This window comes from Orycteropus afer, unplaced genomic scaffold, assembly GCF_000298275.1.
Source record: "Orycteropus afer afer isolate SDZICR_OR568_19922 unplaced genomic scaffold, OryAfe1.0 scaffold00064, whole genome shotgun sequence".
NCBI lineage: Eukaryota > Metazoa > Chordata > Mammalia > Tubulidentata > Orycteropodidae > Orycteropus > Orycteropus afer.
The window spans coordinates 9,759,309-9,780,898 of NW_006921651.1; the positions used below are offsets into that span (position 1 = coordinate 9,759,309).

The 21,590-nt window shown below is 43.2% G+C and overlaps 1 protein-coding gene across 1 annotated transcript in view; it reads right to left on the minus strand.

Moving 5' to 3' along the window:
- Positions 1 to 21,340, minus strand: part of PI4K2A (phosphatidylinositol 4-kinase type 2 alpha) — a 40,198-nt gene extending 18,858 nt beyond the window's left edge. Inside the window, exons 1-4 of the mRNA XM_007939986.2 lie at positions 20,906 to 21,340; positions 8,029 to 8,229; positions 3,060 to 3,191; positions 2,497 to 2,650 (exon numbers count right to left, since the gene is read on the minus strand). Coding sequence (XP_007938177.1) covers positions 2,497 to 2,650; positions 3,060 to 3,191; positions 8,029 to 8,229; positions 20,906 to 21,340 — 922 coding nt within the window. The remainder of the gene's footprint in view (positions 1 to 2,496; positions 2,651 to 3,059; positions 3,192 to 8,028; positions 8,230 to 20,905) is intronic.
- Positions 21,341 to 21,590: the final 250 nt, after the last annotated feature.

Sequence of the window (21,590 nt, forward strand, 5' to 3'; positions counted from 1 at the left end):
GTGTCTGTGTTAATTGGTTTCCCTTTTCTTTGTTGAAGAGGGTCTGTGCAATCCTTCTGCCTAGTCCGCCATCTTGCCCCGCCTCCTCCTCCAAGGCTATACATCTTCACAGAAGTAGATAGCTTCATCTTCCTCCCACAGAGCAGCAGATGGGTTTGAACGTGTCGACCCTCTGGTTAGCAGCCAGATGCCTTACCCACTGTGCCACCAGAAAGGATCTCAAATAGAAGCTTGGAGATGAAAGGAATTTTTTAATAAAATGGGTAAATATATTAGTAAATCTAAATAAACACTGATAATTTTGTCATGGTGTGATAGCAGTATTAAAAAACCAAGTTCACTGCTGCTAAGTCAATTTTGACTCATACTAATTTTTTTTTAAAGAGTTACCTTTTAGAGATAATAGAGAAATAATTATGAATGAAATTATATCATATGTGAGACTTGCAATAAAATAATAAAAGAGTCAGAAAAGAGGTATGGCACCCATAATAGTAATAAATGATTCAGGCAAGGATCATCAACAGATGCCAACACTTGTGAATGAAAGTTTGCATAGCGGGGTTTTTACATATCTCAAAGCATCTGCCCAACAAAGGAACAAACAAATATTAACTGACAGTAGTGCCTAAGGCACTTGACTGCTAACCAGAAGGCTGGCGGTTCAAATCCACCAGCCACTCCTCGGAAGGAAGATGGGGCAATCTACTTCCGCAGTGATACTGCCTTGGAAACCCAAGGAGGGGTCGCTATGAGTCGGGTCCGACTCGATGGCACATAACAACAACAACAACATTTTATTTTGAGCATTAATGACATAAGCACACCAAGGTGCGAGGCAAGAGTAACACTGATGATAGTTAAGGTTTTATGTAACAACTTGGCTGGGCCATGATTCTCAGTGGTTTGGCAGTTATGTAATGATGTAGTGATCCTCCATTTTGTGATCTGAGGTGAGCAGCCAATTAGTTGAAAAGGGGGTTTCCTTGGGGGTGTAGCTTGCATCCAATATAAATGGATGTTCTACCAAGGCTCACTTAGCTACCTTAATTTTTACATAACGATCTGATCTTTGGAACCCAATCATGATGATAAATGAGGAGTGGGTGTATATACATATGTAAATACATCTCTCTGATACAAGAATGATAAAGCAAATGAGGTAAAATTCTAACATTTAGACAAGTGAGTGAAGAATACATGTTTCCATTACTCTGAAATTATGTCAAAATAAAAATAAAAAACTCAAATTTGACAAACTTTTAGACCTAGCTATCCAGTTACAAGAAACATAAGGGATGAAGTGTGTATTAACGAACACCAAAGAAGCATAGTGCCTAAGGCACTTGACTGCTAACCAGAAGGTTGGCGGTTCAAACCCACCAGCCACTCCTCAGAAGGAAGATGGGACAATGTACTTCTGTAGTGATACTTCCTCAGAAACACAAGGAGGGGTCACTATGAGTCGGGTCTGACTTGACAGCACATACCAACCAACCAACCAGAGTGTAGAAACTCCACAAGGCAAATAACCCAGTTTCTTCAACAAATAAAAGGCAAGGAAAAAAAAAAGAGGTAGAACTTTTAAAAATTAGACATTTAAGTAAAGTATTATCAAATATAATATCCAGACCTTGTTTGGATCATGATTTGAACAAATCAACCATATAAAAATATTTCTGAGTGAATTGGGGAAATCTGAACACTAACAGGGCATTAGATGGTAGTTATAAGTAAAAAAAAAAAAAAAGTCTTTATCTCTTAAAGAACACATGGAAACACTGACAGATACAATGATATGATGTCTGGGATCTGCTTTAAAGCAATCCAGCAGGAAATGGGGACAGCCGTGAGTGGAGCCTTATATAATAAATGTTCCAGCTGGTAACAAGTACACCACTCTATTTTTGTATATGTTTAAATTTTCCATAATAAACAGTTAAAAGTATTATTTTAAGTAACCTATGAGTCAAAGAAGAAATTACAATAAAAACTGCAAAATATTTTGACTACAGTGAAAAAAAAGTTTGTAGGATGCAGCTAAGCTATGCTTAAAATGAACTTTAAGTCTTACAATGCATATCAGAAAAGGAGAAAGGCTGAAAATTGATGAACGAAGCATCTGCCTCAAGACGTTAGAAAAACACCCAAGACCTTGTTGCTACAAGAATGAACAGGGATCAAGGATAAAAGTGCTCTTCACAGAGCTCTGGAAGAGCCAAGTGTCCTCTGTCCAGGACCAGGAAAGAGGGTAAGATAAGTGTGAATGCTGGCTTTAGGCCTCACCACGTCTGACAACGACACATGCTGTGTCACGACAAAGTATGACAGGGGCAAGTACTCTCTAAGACCCTCCCATGTGTGCATGACCATTCGCACTTCGAGAAATCTCATCCTGGTAAGCCATTCTGGCTCCCAAACTGCAAGCCTCCAGTCCTTCCTCCCCAGTCCCTCCACAGCCTGGCACAGGGCAAGGGACCACCCACAGCTGCTCACCGGTGTTGCGGATGATGTAATCCAGCACCACCAACCGCTCAAACTGCAGCAGTAGTTGCCGGTTAGTGTTCTCAGGGAGCGGCTCTGCCTCAAAACGCCGCAGCCAGTAGTCTGCATCTTTGTAGCCTTCAACAAAGAGCTGGAATGAACCGACCTGGAATCGAGAGTTAGGAACAAAGGTATTTCCCCACAGCCCAAGCCCAAAGACCTCAGGAATAAGCCAGGAACCTGCTAAGGCCCTGTGGAGTTTACATGAAAGAAGAACTTTTAAAAATCTTTACTCTTTCACTTCCTTGCAAGTACAAGGAAAAAAAAAGTGTGACAAAGATTGCCCATAAAATTTGAGAAGCCCATCCAAATGGCTCAGAAGAGTAAAGTGAAAAAAGTAAGGGTCTTCTACTCTCCAGAGAATAGTTCTCCAAACCTCAGAGATCCTTGATAAAAACGAGGCAGACAGGAGCTTCAGGGCAGGCTATTCGTATGTCAGCTTTGAGTCTGCAGGAACCCTGCTGCACAATGGATGACTATGCCACTAGAAATCATCGCATGCCACCTATATATACCTTTGGTGGTAGCCCAATGCGGTTAAACCGTTGCCCAACTTTTGGCACTTTCTCTAATGCAAGCCGCTTGCCCCTGGACTTCACTCGGTCAATGGCACTATAGTTGAAGGTCTCACTGGCCAGATATACTACCTACAGTGAAGAAAGAACAGCAAGGTTAGAATCAAGTTTAAGAAATCAGACCACTATAGCAGAGAATAACCAGACACTCACCAGTCCTGTTGCTCTCCTAAGGTACACAAAAAGAATGCATCCTCAGCCTTCCCAGCAGCCAGGATAGGGTGTTATGACCAGTGCAGGCCAGTGGAACATGGATGAAGTGATGTATGTACACTACTTTCAGACCTGGCCCCAAATATCCCCCACATGACCCTTAGCTCACATTCCATATGTGTAGTTGGAAATGAAGGGTCTGGAGGTAGCAGAGCCACACCATGAAAGGAGCCTGTTACTACACAGAGTGCCTAACTAGCATGGGTCTGTGACATGAACAAGAAATGAACTTTTATTGTGTTAAATCACTGAGACTCAGGGGTTGTTACAGCAGCTAGAGGGAATTATCCTAATACAGCCACTTCCTGGGTTAGGAGGTGATGGCCCAATACCTACTCTTGAGGAGATGGCCTGCCCGAGGGAGGCATATTATCTCTCCAAATGGAAACAGATTGTTTGACTGACAGATCAGAGGGCTGTCCAAGACAATTGCCCTGAGATATTCTTTAAATCTTAAACTGAAAACCCCTGAGGTCACCTTTTAGCTAAATAAGAGACTGACTCACAAAACAAAGTACATCACCCGTGAGTAGGTACACCTTTAAAAAATCAATTATATGAGACCAAATGGTCAACAATTAATTTAAAACACAGCTGAGAAGGTAAAGGGACAAGGAAACTAGATTAATGGAAATGAAACCACCAGAACAGAAATAAGAATATTCACACATTGTGAAATATGTAACCAATGTCAATAAACAACTTGTGACATTGCTGAATGGGGACCTAAACTGTTGGGTAAACCTTACACAAAAACACAGTAAAATATCATTGGAGAAAAAAAGAGATTGTAATTTACTCTGTATCTTTTTATTTACTTTTTTTCATAGTTTTAAAAACAAACAGGAAAATCGGTCTTAATTCTGTTTACTCTTCTATGTCTTCTTGGATTATTGCATGTATTACCTATTCAAAAAATTCTTAATTAGCCATCACTATTATACTTGACTGCCAAACTTCAGTGACATCACTGTAATCTGTATACACACATACACACACACACACATACCTACTAAAACACTTATCATATTGTGATTATCTATTTGTATGCCTAACCTCTCTCTTAAGACCAATGAGATTTGGGGAGGCAGAAAACATCTTATTCACATCAGCATCGCCAGCACCTAACACCGTGTCTGGCACGTATTTATTAAATGTTTAACGAATGAATGAATGAGTATAAGCTTCTTTCAGAGACAGCAACAAGTGGGTTTTACCATATAAATACCTAAGATCAAATTTATAGTATAATTTTTTCTTTTCCTAAGCCTTGCAAAATTCATTCCAATGTAAGTAATTATTTTGCCCATGAACCTTGGGGAGAGAGAGCTCAAAATCATTTCTTCCTTCCTTCCATCCACCCATCCATCCAGTGTTAACAGAGTCCTAAAATGGACGTGCAAAGTACTATTGTAGGCACTCCCACATTATAAATCAGGAAACTGCCACCACGATGAAGGAAGAAAGGGCTTTCCTAACGGCTACCCTGCCAGTTTCCACAGAGACAGCCCTGGCTCTCTCAAACCACCACAAGCTATTAACCACGCTTTTCCCTACCAGGTGTATTTTTGATCACTTTTTTGTAACAAGTCACTTTTTCTCTTAATGTAATGAAAACTATCACAATGAATACAATAGTAATGAAACTATCACAACCTGGAACCTCACAGGAACAGAGAGCAAAGACAGCTAGCTGCAAGTAAGCTCTGTTTCCATAGTGACAGATGCTCTGATCAACTGGATAGAACCCTGTCTCAAGGGTGGGGGCTGAGGGAGGCTGAGAAGCGATGAACTTCCTCTCACTATTCTCCAGCAGCTGTACCTTAAATTTGCAAAGTTCTATCTCATCTCAGTCTAACAGGAGACAAGTGTTTTTCTGTTGCTGACTTTCTGATGAAAAAGATCCTCAGGTCTCAGTGAAGTTTTCTAATAGGGAAACCAGAAGACCAGAAATGGAGAAGAATGGGGTGAGAATCATGACTAGAACAGCTTATACCACAGGCTAACACATACAGAACATCTACATTGTGCCAGGCACTGTGCTACAGGCATACTTTACACGTATTATTTTGCATAATCTTGATAGTCATCGTATAATAGAGGAAACTAAGCATAAGAGGGTTTCAGTAACTTGCACAAAGGTGGAAACTAAGCATAAGAGGGTTTCAGTGACTTACACAAAGGTCATCCCTATAAAAAGCTGCTAAGCCAGAACTCAAACTCAAGCCTTCTAATTCTTAAGCCTTGCACTCCAGAAACGGTCAGAGCAGGCAGGCCCAAGTCCTGGGGCAGTCTAATATCTGCCCAGCAAATGAAGGAAATTACAAAGTGCTGAGCAAAGAGTATTTAAAGGATTCGAGAGTCTGTTGTTGTTGTTATGTGCCATCGAGTCAGACCTGACTCAAAGCAACCCCTCCTTGGGTTTCCAAGGCAGTATCACTACAGAAGTAGATTGCCCCATCTTCCTTCCAAGGAATGGCTGGTGGGTTTGAACCGCCAGCCTTCTGGTTAGCAGTCAAGTGCCTTAAGACACTATGCTATCAGAGCTCCTAGGAATGGCCTAATAGGAGGATTTCAGGTTAGGCAGGAGATCTTGGGACCATTAATTATCATACAAGATGTCTAAAGTGTGCTGTTTTAAGTACCTGCATGGACAGAGAAAAGCAAAGCATGATGGGAAGGAATAAGCTACTCAAGGCCAGGCAGTGAATTACAAGTCAAACGAGAACTATGAGCCTGGTCAAATAATCTCCCCACAGATCTGGCACCGGGGAATCTTTGCTTTTGCTTCTCATGATTTGATTTTCATTCACTGATTCAGCTGCTTACTTTAAGTAAATACTTTCACTAGGTGCTGACAATGAAAAAAGAAACTTCAAGAAATGGTGGTTCCTGACTTCTACAAACTTACAAATTAGCTGACCTATTACTGGAAGTTTAGTGGCAAAGAAATAGACACAATGAAACACTATTGTATCACATTCTCTTCTGAGATACTCTGGAGAAAAAGAAAAACAGGTGGGAAGGGAAGTTGCTGTCTGCTGATAGCCTCTTTGCTCTCAGACTTTGCAACCTAAAACTGCAAAGAAAACCTCAAGCAGGTGTTTGTAGTCTCGAGGCCATGGTCCCAAGAGAGTCAACAGATTTTTAACTAGTCTATGAACTATCCCCAAAATTACATGCAAAACAATGACTGTAAATATGTATACTTTTTCTGGGGACAAGATCTACCATTTTTATCAGATTCTCAAAGAGGGTCAAGTCCCAGACATCCTGCCTGGAGCCATAAAGATGCCCCTACAGCCTTAGGACACCAAATCAGAATTCCACCTAAGTGATTACTAAACCTCAGGTATCCACATACTCAGTGGGTGATCATGTGTCCTTAAATGTTCATATGCTGACAAGCAAAGTTGTTTCCCCTCATAACTCCTAGAAAGTTTCAAAGATCAAAGGGAAGCACCCTGTGTATTATACAGGGGTCCTTAACCTGGGGGTCAGTAAATTCTCTGAAATTGAATGTAATTCAATTGTATATTAAGCACATTTTTCTAGGGAGATGGTCCACACCCTTCATCAGAACCTCAACTGAGTCTGTAGCACATACAAAGTTAAAATTTTATGTGTAGATTTGCCTAGAAACAGGACCCCTATTTTCATATGTTCATTCAAGTCCAGTATGAGCATGGATGAAAAGAATTCCATGCCAGCTCCTTGTAGGGATTCAGGGAAGACCTTTGCTCTAACCCACAGCCCATCCTAGAGCCTTCCTTGCCAGAACCTTGCTTAAATGCTTAGCTGACATCAGCTAGCCCATTCTAGACTGTATCTGTTCTGGTTACCTAGTGCCACTCTGACAGGCGTATATCACAAATGTGAGGCTTGAAGAAACAAGAGTTTATTATTTTCTTACAGTTTGAAGGCTTTAAGTCCAAGTTCAAAGGGCCAGGCTCTAGGGGCTAGGTGAAAGCCCCTCACTCTTGGGCTTCAGCTCTGCCTCCTGCTCCCAGCCCACTGAAGCTGGAGGCTTTTCTTCACTCAGCTGCTGGCTGCTGAGGCTAATAAGATCAAGGTTGACAACTAAAAAGGCACCAAACCACTTGGCAGGCCATTAATTCAAGTCCATTAAAAGTCCCACGATCGGCAAAGCATATGGCAGGCTGCTAAACAATGAATGACACGGCTACATGCAGGGTCCAAGTGTGCCCTAAACTAGAGACCATTCCCCAAGGATTCTCCTCATATACAGGAAGCAGACCACATCCCTAAGGCAGCTACTCAGCTGCTCACAGTAGATTCTGCCATGGAGTTAATTACCAGTCTCATCATGGGGAATACTACATCCAGCTGCCCAGCCACTCAACCAGGCCCGCCAAGTTGACACAAAAACTGAACTACCATAGTATCTAAAGGCTGGACTGACTCAGAAGTTCAAGAAAGTGACCCATAAAAGTACCAATGTTTCTAACCAACTTGGGGTTATCTGGGATATAAAGACCCAGGGAGCCCACAGATGAGCACCAGAGGGTCTGTGTACCCTTCTGAGGCTAGCTTTCATTAGATAACCAAACCATGAGCCTCACCTGCTGCCACCAAAGAAAACGGAAAGAACCTCCAACTCAACATAAATAGCCCTCACCAGACCTAATGTTTCTGCTAACATGTACTAAGTCTGAAGTCCCAAGAAAACTCTTACCTTTGTACGGGGCACAATGTTGAGTTCCAGTTTCTGGTCCACCAGGCTGGCCCCTGCCTCTGAGAGATAGCCTTGGTTGAGGACAAGGCAGTCACGGCCAAAGCAGCAGGGACAACAAAGTTTCTGCAGCCATTTGGTCCACTTAGGATTAAGATGCCCATATGGCTCTTCGTTCTTGGGTTTGAAGACAGCAATGATCTTCTACAGAGACAAAAGAAGAAGAGGAAGTTAAAGGCAAGTTGAGTAAATCAGCCCTGAGACCAGACCAAGTTAGCGGGAATCTAGAAGCAAAGGAGAGGACATAGGCAGACAGTCCTCACTCAGGCACAAGATCCGCCCCTAGCTGGTAAGGCAGAGATTAGCTCATATGTGCAGCTAAGAGACACACGGCTAGAAAGAGCTATGACCTAAGAAGGTGTCAAATCTCCTTGTTCTGTCTTGCTGCTTCACTCTTCTTATCCATCTTTCTTCCCTCACAGCAGTACCTACTTCTAACTTTATGCTTCTAACAAACAAGGTACATAGATTTCTACATTGTTAGAAGTGAGATACAGAAGCCAACTCAGTGGCAGATCTTAAGCCACTGGCAGCAACCTTATGCTAATACAATGATGATCCCTGCCTTCCCACAACAGTTATAGCATCACACCGAAAGCATGGAGGGCTCTGAAGTAGTTTTTTCAAAAAACAGTATGGAATTAACTTATTTAATCATGGATTGTGTGTGTGTGCATGCACACATGCATGCATTCTTACCTCATTTATCCTAAAGGGCTTTAGGTGGTATACCATAAACATAACACCATCAAACCCCAACTCCCAAGACTGGGAGGAACAAATATACATTGTTGCTTTGAATTAATTATGTTAAAACAACAACAACAACAAAACAATCCTGACTCACAGCAACCCCCACTGGGTTTCCAAGGCAGTAAATCTTTATGGAAGTTGATTGCCCCATCTTCCTTCAGCAGAGCAGATGGTGGGTTTGAACTGCCATTCTTCTGGTTAGCAGTCAAACGCCTCAGGCACTGCACCACCAGAGCTCCTTCAATTATGTAAAGACTAAAAAATTATTGACTGAGAGCAAATAAAAAAGGTATTATGTAATGAGGTTAAGAAAATTCTTTCATCAATTGACTGATATCCTCTATCAGCCTTATTATCCTACCCTTTAGATGTTAACAACACCTTGAAATAAAAAGTTTAGGAATGACAAACTAAGAAAGCAACGGAGAAAATCAAAGCAGGCAAAAGCATCTTCCACCTGGCTAAAATGGGGTTCTCTTAAGTAATTCCGATAGGCAAGAGACTAGGCCATGAGATGTCACAAAGATTAAATCCATCTTCTCTGTTGTTGTTATGTGCCATTGAGCCAGACCCGACTCATAATGGCCCCTCCTTGGGTTTCCGAGGCAGTATCACTATGGAAGTAGATTGCCCCACCTCCCTTCCAAGGAGTAGCTGGTGGGTTTGAACCGCCAGCCTTCTGGTTAGCAGTCAAGTGCCTTAGACACTATGCTACCAGAGCTCCCAGTAACTTAATGCTCAAAGGTCCCTGGAAACATGAGATGCTGCAGCAACCTGCGACTGTGGCCCACCCTCCTGGAGGTTTCCCTCCCCAGATCAGTCAGCCTCTGAGGGTGTTTTAAATTTCTCTCATTCTTGTCAGTCCCCAAGCTGGTGATCCAAAGGAATAAACGCAAATATGCAATCTGAGTGATTCATATCATATGACTCTCGCACTCTCCTCACCCCGTAGCCAACTCAAGCTAGTTCTGGTCACAGGATATTTTTCTGTGGGTGTCACTTCCTGAATGGCAAGTCATAGCAGAAAACACACTCAGCTGCCTGCATTAAGCAAATAATCATATTAGGAATTGGCAAAGTACACGTCTCTAATGATCACTGGTTAATCTTGAAGCTGGTTCCTTCAAGAAGCCTTGGAAGGACTTGACAAGGGAAGAAAAATACTGAATCCCCTTCCTCCCTACAAAAATGATTAATTTGTTGTTAACGATAAATAAATTTACTTATTCGCTGGAAATAATAAGATGCATTTTTCCTATCGTTAAGTTTTCAGAATTATTTTCTTATCTGAAGAAGCTAGCAAAAAGTTCTAAATTAATAATCTTCCCACCTCTGCTCCCCTGGAACCCTAGGGCCTAGCAACACAGAGGCAGTAACAATGGGCTTGCCTTTCAGAATGACTGATGAATCCACTGTAACTATGAGGCACATCCCAGAACCCAACAATTTAACTGAGGCACAAGGTGTAGTTTAGTAAGCCAGTTCCCCAAAAAAAAGGAGACCAAGACATTCCTACTACAAGCAGGGGCTGAATACCACCAGGGCTGAGGCTTAAATACTTCCCCTTAAAGAAAGCAGAACTTGACCAGGATTGCAGCCAAATGTCATTTATAGATTAATCACTCAAATGTCTCAATTCCCTCCCACCATAAGGAGAACCATTTCATAGACTCTAAAAGCACTAATACTCATGATTACTAAGGCATCTCAGTATTACAGAGGTTTCATTAAAGAACACTGCCTGGACTGGACAGATGGGGGAATGGTAGGGTGGGAAAGATGGAGGAAACAGTGATGGTACCAGAATGCCTCAAGAGAACAGGCTTAAGGCTGGCAATCCATAGCTGGGAAGGAAAGGGGAGCAGGTTAAGGAACTTGTCTTAAAGCTAAATTTGCAAAGCAAGCACAGTTTTTACTGACCCTGCTATTTGGGAGGATTAAAGGCCATTCATGTCACCTCTTGATACAACCACTAAGAGGAAGAAAGGGACAAACAAGTGCCCTTTAGGGCTAAGTTTAAGCCTCAATTCAACTGAATCCTGTTAACACTTGCTCAGTTCCTAGTTTGTGCAGTGTGCAAGCACCCTGTGGGCTTCCAAGATAGATGCACCAAAGTGCCTAACTTCCAAAGCTAAAGTTCACCTCATGAAACCAATTATGTTACTTAATAATCAAGAATACTCTCCTCGGCATAGGGTCATCATTTCATGGATCATCCCAGTCAACTGGCCTAATACTGATTTTGGTGCTTCTATTTTACTTCCTAGTTTATTCCATAGCGTCTGGGGTCTTAAAAGCTTGGGACTGAAGGGGATCTATGTAGAAGATCCTTGATAGAGAGGGAGAACAATGTGGAACAAAACTCAAAATCATTTGGAGAAAAAAAAAATGGTGGGGACCAGGTTTGCTGGTCCGATAGAGCCTAGTGGAACCACTGAGACTATGGCCCCTAGCTGCCCTTCAGGTCTGAACTGAACCCACACCTGTGGTTTCCAGCCAAACAAAATACAGGCATATGAGTTGAACATTTACCTCAAGTAGATACACTCCTTGGAGAGAACAATCATGGGAGAAGGAAGGGCTGCTTATGCACAGGGAGACAGCTCAGGGGGCAGGAGTGTCTGGAGGGATGGACACTGGGAAGAGCTAACTATGGGGAGGAAGTGGGAGGGGAGCTGTTGCATTGTGGTAAACTGTGGTCAATGACATGAGACAAAGTATATGTGAACTGCTGTATGGAAACTGAATTTGCTCTGTAAATCTTCACCCAAATCACAATTTAAAAAAAGGAAAAAGAAAAAAGCTTGGGACTGGCCATACACGACACAACAATTGGTCTCTATTTGCTGGGAGCACTAGAGGAAGGAGGATCAGAAATCAATAGAAGAAATGGAATCATGTGTCCAATTATGGCTCCATGAACAACTGCCTCTTTTGCATGAGACCACAAGAACTAGATAGTGCCTGGGCATCATTACTGAACATTTGGATCAAGGATTCTACAGAACAATCAAGAAGATCAAAAGGGGAGAAATGAAGAACAGAATTTCAAATTCTCATGGAATCCAGACTTATCGACCCACTGAGACCAGAAGATCCCCTGAAACTACTATCTAGAGGAAATCTTTAAACCTTGAGCTAACCCTATTCCCTGAAGTCATTTCTGAACCAAATAATAGTTTACCCTACTTAGAAAAGAACATCTGTATTAAGCATTATACTCTGTTAAAGAATTTGTATATGTGGTCAAATTGACAACAGCACCTCAAAAGGACAGAGGAGAAGCTTTGGGGTACAATGAGTTTGTGTTAATGACAGTGAACATAGTGGCTCAGGCACTTGACTGCTAACCAGAAGGCTGGCGGTTCAAACCCACCAGCCACTTCTCGGAAGGAAGATGGGGCAATCTACTTCCGTAGTGATACTGCCTAGGAAACCCAAGGAGGGGTCGCTATGAATCGGGGCTGGCTCGACGGCACATAACAACAACAATGACAGTGAAACAGTTTGGAAAAGGTGGTTGAGAACAGTGGCACAACTTGAAGAATGTAACCAATGTCATTGAACTGTCTGTGTAGAAACTGTTGAAGTGGTATATGTTTTGTTCTGTATATTTTCAACAATAATAATAATAATAATAAAATTAAATTCAAAAAGAGGAAGGGGGGAAAGAAAGAACACTCTCCTCATTCATAGAGAACAAACTATAAACCACTCAAGCAGAAAGACACTACCTACCAGTACTCGGTTGTAATGGAAAATGACTACTGACTCATTTTTCTCACCACCCTCTCTCTTCTTTAATGTATTTTCCATTCCTTTGTTACATCCAGGAGAAAGCATCAGCTTGGTGCTAATATTTTTAGAACACCTTTTCTTAGCACCCACTTACAAATCCCTCTTTTAACAAAGGAGGTGAGATGCAGGTAGCTAAGATGCCGAAGTCCATGTAGCTGGGGATAAACACAGAACAGCGGGAAGCAAGGGGCCACTCACTGGCTGGTGTCAGGACCCACAAGCAATGACTGAAACCTGAAGCACAGAGGGCTTCCAGTGTCTACTCAACAGGCCCAAGAATGAAGGTTTTATGCTAAAAGAGGTCTTCTTCCTTGAGAAACCTACTAGCTATGACAGTTCAAGCTTATCACTCATATTGTACTAACAGTGCAATATGGAAAAATGATCTTTAATAAAAGGTTTTTTTTTTTTTTTTTTTAAAGTTTGGTCAACAAGAAGGCTGGTAACTCTCAAAGACTAGACCAACAGTTTCCAAGTTTTTTGGTCTCAACACCCCTTCATACTCTTAAAAATCAAGCTTTTGTTTATATGGATGAAATCTGTACTTGTTATATTAGAAATTAGAACTGAAAACTTTGAACTATTTATTAATTCACTTAAAAATAAGCCTATTATACATTAGTGACTTAGTTCTCTAGTGCTGCTATAACAGAAATATTACAAGTGGATGGCTTTAACAAACAAATTTATTCTCCTATAGTTTAGGAGGCTAGAAGTCCAGATTCAGAATGCCAGCTCTGCGAAGAGTAGGCTAGAAGTCTGAGTTCTAAGTGCTGGCTATAGAGGCTGGGTGGAGGCCCTAGACCTTGGGCTTCAGCTCTGCCTTCCAGAACCACTGGAGTGAGCTGGAGGCATCTCCAGCTCACACAGCTGCTGGCTGCTTAGGCTGACAAATCCAAGACCCTCAGGTAAAATGGAACAATTCCAAGATCAGCAGGTGGCATGGCAGGCCACTGGCTGAAGTTCAGGAACTGGAGATGAAGACTGGATCCAACGCAGGAACTTTACACATACACTGGAAGCAGGCCACACCTCGAAAGCCACTGTCCTTCAACTGATTAACTGCTCAAGCAGATTCCACCATGGAAGTGATTATACCATATCCAATCTCACCATGGGGAATAACCTATCCAGCTGCCAAGCCACTCAAAATTGGGTCCAGCTAGATGACACACAACCTTAACTACCACTATGTGACACATTTATATGAAAAATATTTTCAAAAAAAAGTTAGTGAAAACAATGGCATTCTTTTACATTTTCACAAATCTCTTTAATGTCTGGTTTAATAGAAGACAGCTACATACATTCTCACATCTGCCTCAGTATTCAATGAGTTTCAATGTCACACATCACATAGCTTCAGGAAATAGCCACTGTATACTCATAAGAAAAGGAGTGAAAATAGTAAATTGACTTTTAGCTTTATTACAGAAATAATTTTGACCTTGTGGACCTTTAAAATGGTCTCAGGACCTCCAGGGGGTCCCTGGACTACACATTTAGAAATGCTGATTAGACTGAGGCTGGAAGGGCACTTCAGTCCTGGATCTAGCCATTTAGGCAGAGAAGCCTTATTGACACATTAACTCTTATAAAAGGGAGGGGTGGGGCTATTCCAAATACATGAGACCCTGAAAGAAGACAGGGTTCAAACTGAAGTAGTGAAGGTTTAGCCTGCATTTATTTTCCTACTCCACTGCCATCAACTTAATCTGTCTCATCCATTACAACCTGGGGCCTGGGACAGCTCCTTGCAACAGTGGGAAGATGATGATTACAATGTCAAGACCTGCATCAGCATAGGATATAGAAACTTGACTGCCTCTTAACATTTTAGTAAAATTTTAGATAGCACGGGTGGCTGGAAGAAATATACTCAACATTATAACATAATTTTATATTTGAATATATGCAAAGAAATACTCTACCACTTTCATGACAAACTTTTGGTGGATGAAGTATTTTTACTAGTCTTTGAGAGTTACCAGCCTTCCTGTTTACCAAACTTAAAACAAAAAAAATTGTTTCATTAAAGATCATTTTTCCATATTGCACTGTTGAAAATCATTGATAAAAGCCAAATTCCTAAAACACATGAGCAGTGTCTGTGTAAAATCTGGAACATCAGTCCCTGGGTGGTGCAAACGATTAAGCATTTGACTACTAACTGAAACAGTTACCCACCCAGGGGTAGCTCTTGGAAGAAAGGCCTGGCAATCTGCCTTCAAAAGGTGACAGCCTCAAAAAGCCTAGGAACAGCTCTACTCTGCACACACAGGGCTGCCCGGGGGGTCAGGATCAACGTGACGACAACTAATGACAGCAACGACGAATTACCGTTCTCAATGGTTATGAAAATGTCTTATCAAAATTATAATATTTTTTGGTTTATTTAATATCATGTGTCAAAAAAAAAAAAAAAGGCTAATGCAGGTGTAGTGGGTATATAAGTTAAAAATAACACAAAAAACCCTGATTATGCGCCTACTAAGTACCAGCAACTATGTCAGGGGCTTTTGTGTGTGCTATCTCATTTAATTCTCTCAATGAACTTGTGAGACACGTTATTCTGATTCTTTGCAATGTACACATCTTACTGGCTTCACAAAACAGAAAATGCTTTAAAAAAAAAAGAAAGAAAACTTTGGTAGGTGAGTGAACACGAGAGATCTTGTTACTGATTAAATTGGGTCTCCCAAAATATGCGTCAACTTGGCTAGGCCATGATCCCCAGTACTGGGTGTAACTGTCCTCCATTTTGTGATGTGTTGTAAATTCTAACCTCTGTCTGTGGTTAATGAGGTAGGATTAGCTTATATTAAAGAGAACTGGGTTATGTTTGTCATATTAATGAGCCAGGATGAGGTCTGTCACCCTTCCTTAAGTCACCACCCTTATTCAGGTCATAGCCCTGGTCCAATGTACATGGAGCTTCCCTTATCTTACAAGAGATAAAAGGTGAGAGAAGCCAGGTGAGAGAGACCTCAGCCCTGTCAAGAGAGAAGCAGCCTACTAATATACACAGCACATTCTCTACATGCCCCGCACTGAGAACCTCCTAGACCTGAGGGGGGAGATTCATGCCAAGGCACAGGGAGGTCTCCAAGAAACGCCAGAGCTGACAAAGAAAGCAAGCCTTTTCCTAGTGCTCTGAATTTGGACTTCTGCCTATTAAACTGTGAAAGAATAAATTTCTGTTTGTTAAAGCCATCACTTGTAATATTTCTGTTATAGCAGCACTGGGTAAGTAGACAGACCTCAAATGCAGGGATGTAAGTGATGAGGAATTTGAGCACTCTCTACCATGACTTCTTTAATTTTTATTGTGATTTCGGTGAAAATTTACACAGCAAATTCATTTTCCATATAGCAGTTCATATACATTTTGTGTTATGATATTAAATTCAATTTCCCACAATGCAACAGCTCCCCTCCAACCTCCTCCAATGGTTACCTCTTCCCTGTGTCCTTCCCTCTCATGTACTCCTGCACCCCAAGCTGTCTCCCTATGCATACACAGCCCTTCTATTTTCCCATGATTGATCTCTCCAAGGAGTATATCTATCTACCTAATGGAAATGTTCAGCTCATACACCTGTCTTTTGTTTAGCTGGAAGCCACAGGTGTGGGTTTGATTTCAGACCTGAATGGCAGCTAGGGGCCATAGTCTCAAGGGTTCTACCAGGCTGCATGAGACCATCAAACATGGTCCCCCCCACCCATTTTTATCAATGATTTTGAGTTTTATTCCACATTGTTCTCCCACTCTACCCAGGATCTCCTACGTAGATCCCCCTCCAAATGGTAGCCAGGCATCCACCATGATTTCTGATCTAGCATTTTCCATCTTATTATTCCAAGTCTCTACTTGCTTACTTTGAAAAAGAAACCTTCAATTGGGAACCAGAAGCTCCAAAAGTAGCTGTGGCAAAAACTGCTAGTTTCCCCCAGTCTCTGTTCCCTCTTCTTCCTTGGACATAGGACCCCTGACTTTTAGCTGGGCTCAACAGACCATAGTTACTAGCTACTACTGCAGCTAAGTGTGGACAACGGGACATAAGAAGAGGCGTCTGGTGCAATTTCTAAGAAGTGTCCTTAGAGGGAAGGGGCATGCCCATCCTCTCACTTTCTTCTTCCAACTGACTGAAAAGCAGACAAGATGTCTGCCTCAGGAGCCATCTTGGATGATGAGGTAGAAGTCACGTGCGAAGGTGGCTGAGCAGCTGGATAGAAGGAGTGTGCGTTCCTGATTAAGTGAAACGCCATGCCAGCCCTGAGCAGACTGTAGTCTTCTTTTAAATGAGCAATAAATTAACTCTCATTCAAGTCATTGTTATTTATTCTGTCACATGTAACCAAATTTAATCCTAATAAATACAGTAGCTGAAAGGAGAAACCAGAAATCGAGGTGACCAACTACCTTTCTGAGGCAGTAGAGCACAGTGATTAAGGCATGAACTCTGGAGCTAGACCACTTGGGTTCAAATCTTGCCTCTACCACTTATTATCTGTGAGACCATGATAAGCTGGTTATACTCTCTGCCTCAGTGTAATCATTTGTAAAACGGGAATAATAATGGTAGCCACTTTAGAGCATAGTTATGAGGATTAAATGTGGTATTATTTATGAAGTGCTTAAAATAGTACCTGGCATATAAGTGGCTTGTAATCAGCTGCGAAGCTAAAAGTTGGTGGTTCAAACCCACCCAGTGGCTCCACAGAAGAAAGGCCTGGCAGAGTGCTTCCGTAAAGATTACAGCCAAGAAAACTCTATGGAGCAGTTCTACTTTGCAACACAGGGGGTTTCCAACTCAATGGCAGCTAACAACAACATACAAGTATTTGTTAAATAAAATAAATACACCTCCTCCTCACTTATCAACTATCTCGTTATCTGACATTCTGCAGTTACAAGAATAGTAAAAAATCTCCTATCCAACTATTTTGTGCATTAACACTATGCCTGTGCGGTGTAGTAAATTACTTAGTGTGGCTTTTCTACCCATAAGTCTTTGTAAACTCCAAGGTGGGATTTGTTATGAGCAACTGAGGAGCTCCTGATTGCTAAAGTTGTCCACCTGGAGTATTTCTGTTGGGAAGGGCACAAAACAATGTTCTGGGAGGTTCCCACTCTCTCTCAGGTGCTTAGAGTTCTGATGCTGTGATTGGCTCGTTTGGCCACTCCGCCAGGCTCAAAAGGAGGCCTCCTAGAGGCAGAACTCTGACTGCTGGTTGAGGAAGACATGCTGCTGAAAGAGACACATGCTGCTGGGAAAGAGACGCAAGAGACAGGCATTGCTGAATAAGACTCTGAGGGACATGCACTGCTGGGGGAGAGACTGTGAGAGACTCAGCTGAGAGACAGCAGGTTGGGGAGAGAGACTGAGCATTTTTCCTGAACTCGAATTGTAACCTGGTGCTTCCCTAATAAACCCCATAATCTGTGAGTTCTGTGTAGCCACTGCAGTGAATTATCAAACCCAGAAGAGAGGTGGTGGGTGCTTTGGGAGGAATGGTTGGTGAAAGGCCTGGAGGGAGGCAGCATGTCTGGCCTTGCAGTAATAGGCCTTGGGCTATTGACGGTGATTCCGCCTTCCTCTTGTGGGGTTCTAAGAGGTCAAAATATGTGGCCTCCTTGTCCTTTTTGCAGCCTGGCAGTGATGGGACATATAAGGCCCACTTAAATTTTTGACTTCTTGGGTCCCTCGGGCTGCCAATGCCCCACTTATAGTACGTGCTGTTGTCTGATTGGTGAAAAGCCAAGTCCCACTTACATTCTTTGCCTCAGTGTTCTTGGGATACTAGTATCCATTTATGATATATGTGCTAGTATCCATTTATAATATATGTGCTGCCATGTGTAGGCGACATGCATAAAAAATAATTAGGTCCATTTTTGCATAACAGTGATTTTCACGTAACGACGCAGTCTTTGGAACTTAACCATGTCAGTAAATAAGGAGTGGGTTTAAATACATTTGGAGCAGGACTAAATATGACAATACCAACTAAAGTGAATCTGTGGACCAGTATGACCCACCAACAGCATTTAGAAAGTGACCCTCTGCTCTAAATTACATTTTGTTCAGTGGCAGCGAGATGGTTACATTATTTAGTTTTGTTAGGGCATCTGTGTTCTGACTTCCCCTTTACTAAAGGATAATGTCCAGGAAATTTTAGAGATGGGGATCCTGCAAATCACCAAGAACATACCCATGGTCTCATAGTGGCTAAAGCACTTGACTGCTAACCCGAAGGCTGGCAGTTCAAACCCACCAGCCACTCCTTGGAAGGAAGGTTGGGCAATCCTACTTCTGTAGTGATACTGCCTCGGAAACCCAAGGGGGGGTCGCTATGAGTCGGGGCCAACTCGACGGCACATAACAATAACAACAACCATTCTCTGTAGTCTATGTACTGAGGTAGTAGGGCTTTACCTGCCAGGTAGAACAGAGTAATCATATTACTTTCAACTGTCAGAACACCAGATCCCTCCCTTCTCAGCTGAGCTGACACACTTCCAACAGAGCTGTAATGGCCTCATGAAAGAAGAACAAAAATCTTCCTCCTGCTCCTGTCAAAGATAGTATTAGCCCTGTCTTACACTATCTGGTTCTCAAATAAAAAAGATGAAAGCATCTTGCTAATATTCAGGCCTCTCAGCACCCACCTTTCTTTGCTCCTAGAAGTAATGGTTCCCCTTTCTGTTTAACTCACTGCTGCTTCTTTTGAGAGCAGAATTTCACTATGCCTTGGAAAGACCTTCTTCTGAAACTTTCCCCAACTCACTTCGTGTTAACTGAGTTGATGGCAGAATTGCTCTTGGGTTCTTGTTAATGATTCCGGGATGACTCCACATCTGGGAGAATAACCAGCATTTAATGAACCTGACCAAGAGCTGTAAGCTACAGCCCATCTTGGCCACTCAAGACTCCTCTATCAAAAACAGCACTAACCTAAAGAGTTAATACAGGAAAGGTGCAGGGAAAGTTTGAGGGAACTTTGATACCTGTCATTTTAATAATTACAACAATAATAAAATTTTCAATCAACCAGCCTGGCATACCTGAAAACTCTTGAGAGGGGAAAAAAGACTTGATATTTTTTGATCCATTGTTCTTCTAATAGTAACTCTGGTGGCACAGTGGTGAAAGCACTCAGCTGCCAACCAAAAGGTTTGCAGTTCAAACATACCAGTAGCTCCATGGAAGAATGATGTGGCAGTCTGCTTCTGTAAAGATTTACAGCCTTGGAAATCCTATTGGGCAGTTCCATTCTATCCTATAGGGTTGCCATGAGTCAGAATTGACTCAATGGCAGTGGTTTTGGGTTTGGTTCTTCCAATGACACCTGGTTTGATCTGAATCTGGTTTGATCAGAGTGCCTGAAATTCTTCCAAAGTTATGAAAAGGATAAAGGTCACTAATCTTCCAGCTGCTCTGGTCATTCCATGTCTGGGGTTCCATCCCAACCCCCTTTATACACATGCAGGGGACAAAATAAAGGTCAGCAAACACTCTGAGTAGCTCGAAAGCAAACTGCTGATAGTCCTAGGAAATAAATGAAAGGAAAAGGCAGCTGACGGTCTAAAAGCATTTGAATCCGTTCCCAAAAGTGAGCAATAACCAGGACAGCAGCTTCCAGGGCAGATGAAACTGGTGAGTCCACCCACTCCATCATCAATTTCTGCCAAGAAAGGACCTGGGACAGTCGTGCAAAACATTCCCACAACACAGAAGGCTGGAACTGAATCTTCAAGAGCCCTTGAAGGCTCACCTGTCCTCCTAAATGAACAGGGACACACTGGTTTGGTACAAAAAAGAGAACAGGCCCAAAGCTTCAAGGCTGTATGCAAGGGCCGAGTAGTAGTCCCGATAGTTATACTCCCACTAGTACCGCACCACCCCCAGCACCTGGTAAGAAACCTACTATAAACCAGTATCTCCCAGCATAGCTCTGCCCCCACCACACCACTGGCCCCCTCGCCTGTATCTGGTCAATTTCCTCTTTTCATTTTCTGCTCATCCTTCCCCCCTCCCAAATAGGTTCTGATTTATTTCACCATTCCCCTGAGTTTCCCCATCTCCAGTCCTGCGTAGCAACCCAAAATTGTGCCAGGGGCACCGCACTATTAAGCATCTTCCTTTTGCAGCTTTCAACTCCTTCTCCCTCAGACTGTGCGGAGCTCCAAGCTCACCTGAACGGGCCCCCAGAACCCCACCTGCCTAGAAGCCCAAGGCTGTAGTCCCCACCCCACCCCTCTCACCCCCTGAAGGTCTTTGACGAAGTAACTTCCGCTGGAGCCCTGGTAGATGCGCTCGGGGAAGATGCAACGCTCGATAGCCAGCTCGGCCTGCCGCACCACCGCCTCGAACTCCGGGTCCTCCGGGAACTCATTCCGCTCGCGGTGGGCTTGCGCAGCGTGCGCGGCTACCGCGGCCTGGGCGGCCAGAGCTTGGGCCTGCGCCGCCACGGTTTGGGTCTGGCACTGAGCCGCCGCGCCCCGAGCCCGATCCAGCAGTGGCTGCCGCTCCCGGTCGTGGCCCGGCGAGCCCTGCGGAGAAGGAGCCGAGCCGGCTGGAGCCGCCACTCGGACCGCAGCCCCCGGCACCTGCGGAAAGTGAGCACTCGAGCCCGATGGGAAGGTGTAGTCCGGGGGTTGGGCCCGCTCGGGGGACACCAGTGGGCTAGTCTCGTCCATCCCTCAGGCCACGGGCTCCGGGACCCGGGGCGCACAACACAGCTGAGCTTGTGGCCCGGACCAATCCGCGGCACCCCCCACCTCCGTCTGGCCAACCAGGTCATGGGCCTCCGTGGCCCCGCCCCTACCCTTCCATGTTTACTTGGCGTCAACTAGACGAGATCCCTAGCGCTCCGACGGTAGCCAATCAGAACTAGCTTCTACGTTACGCTCCCTCCGCAATTTTCTCCCGTCACGTTCTGTGAATACT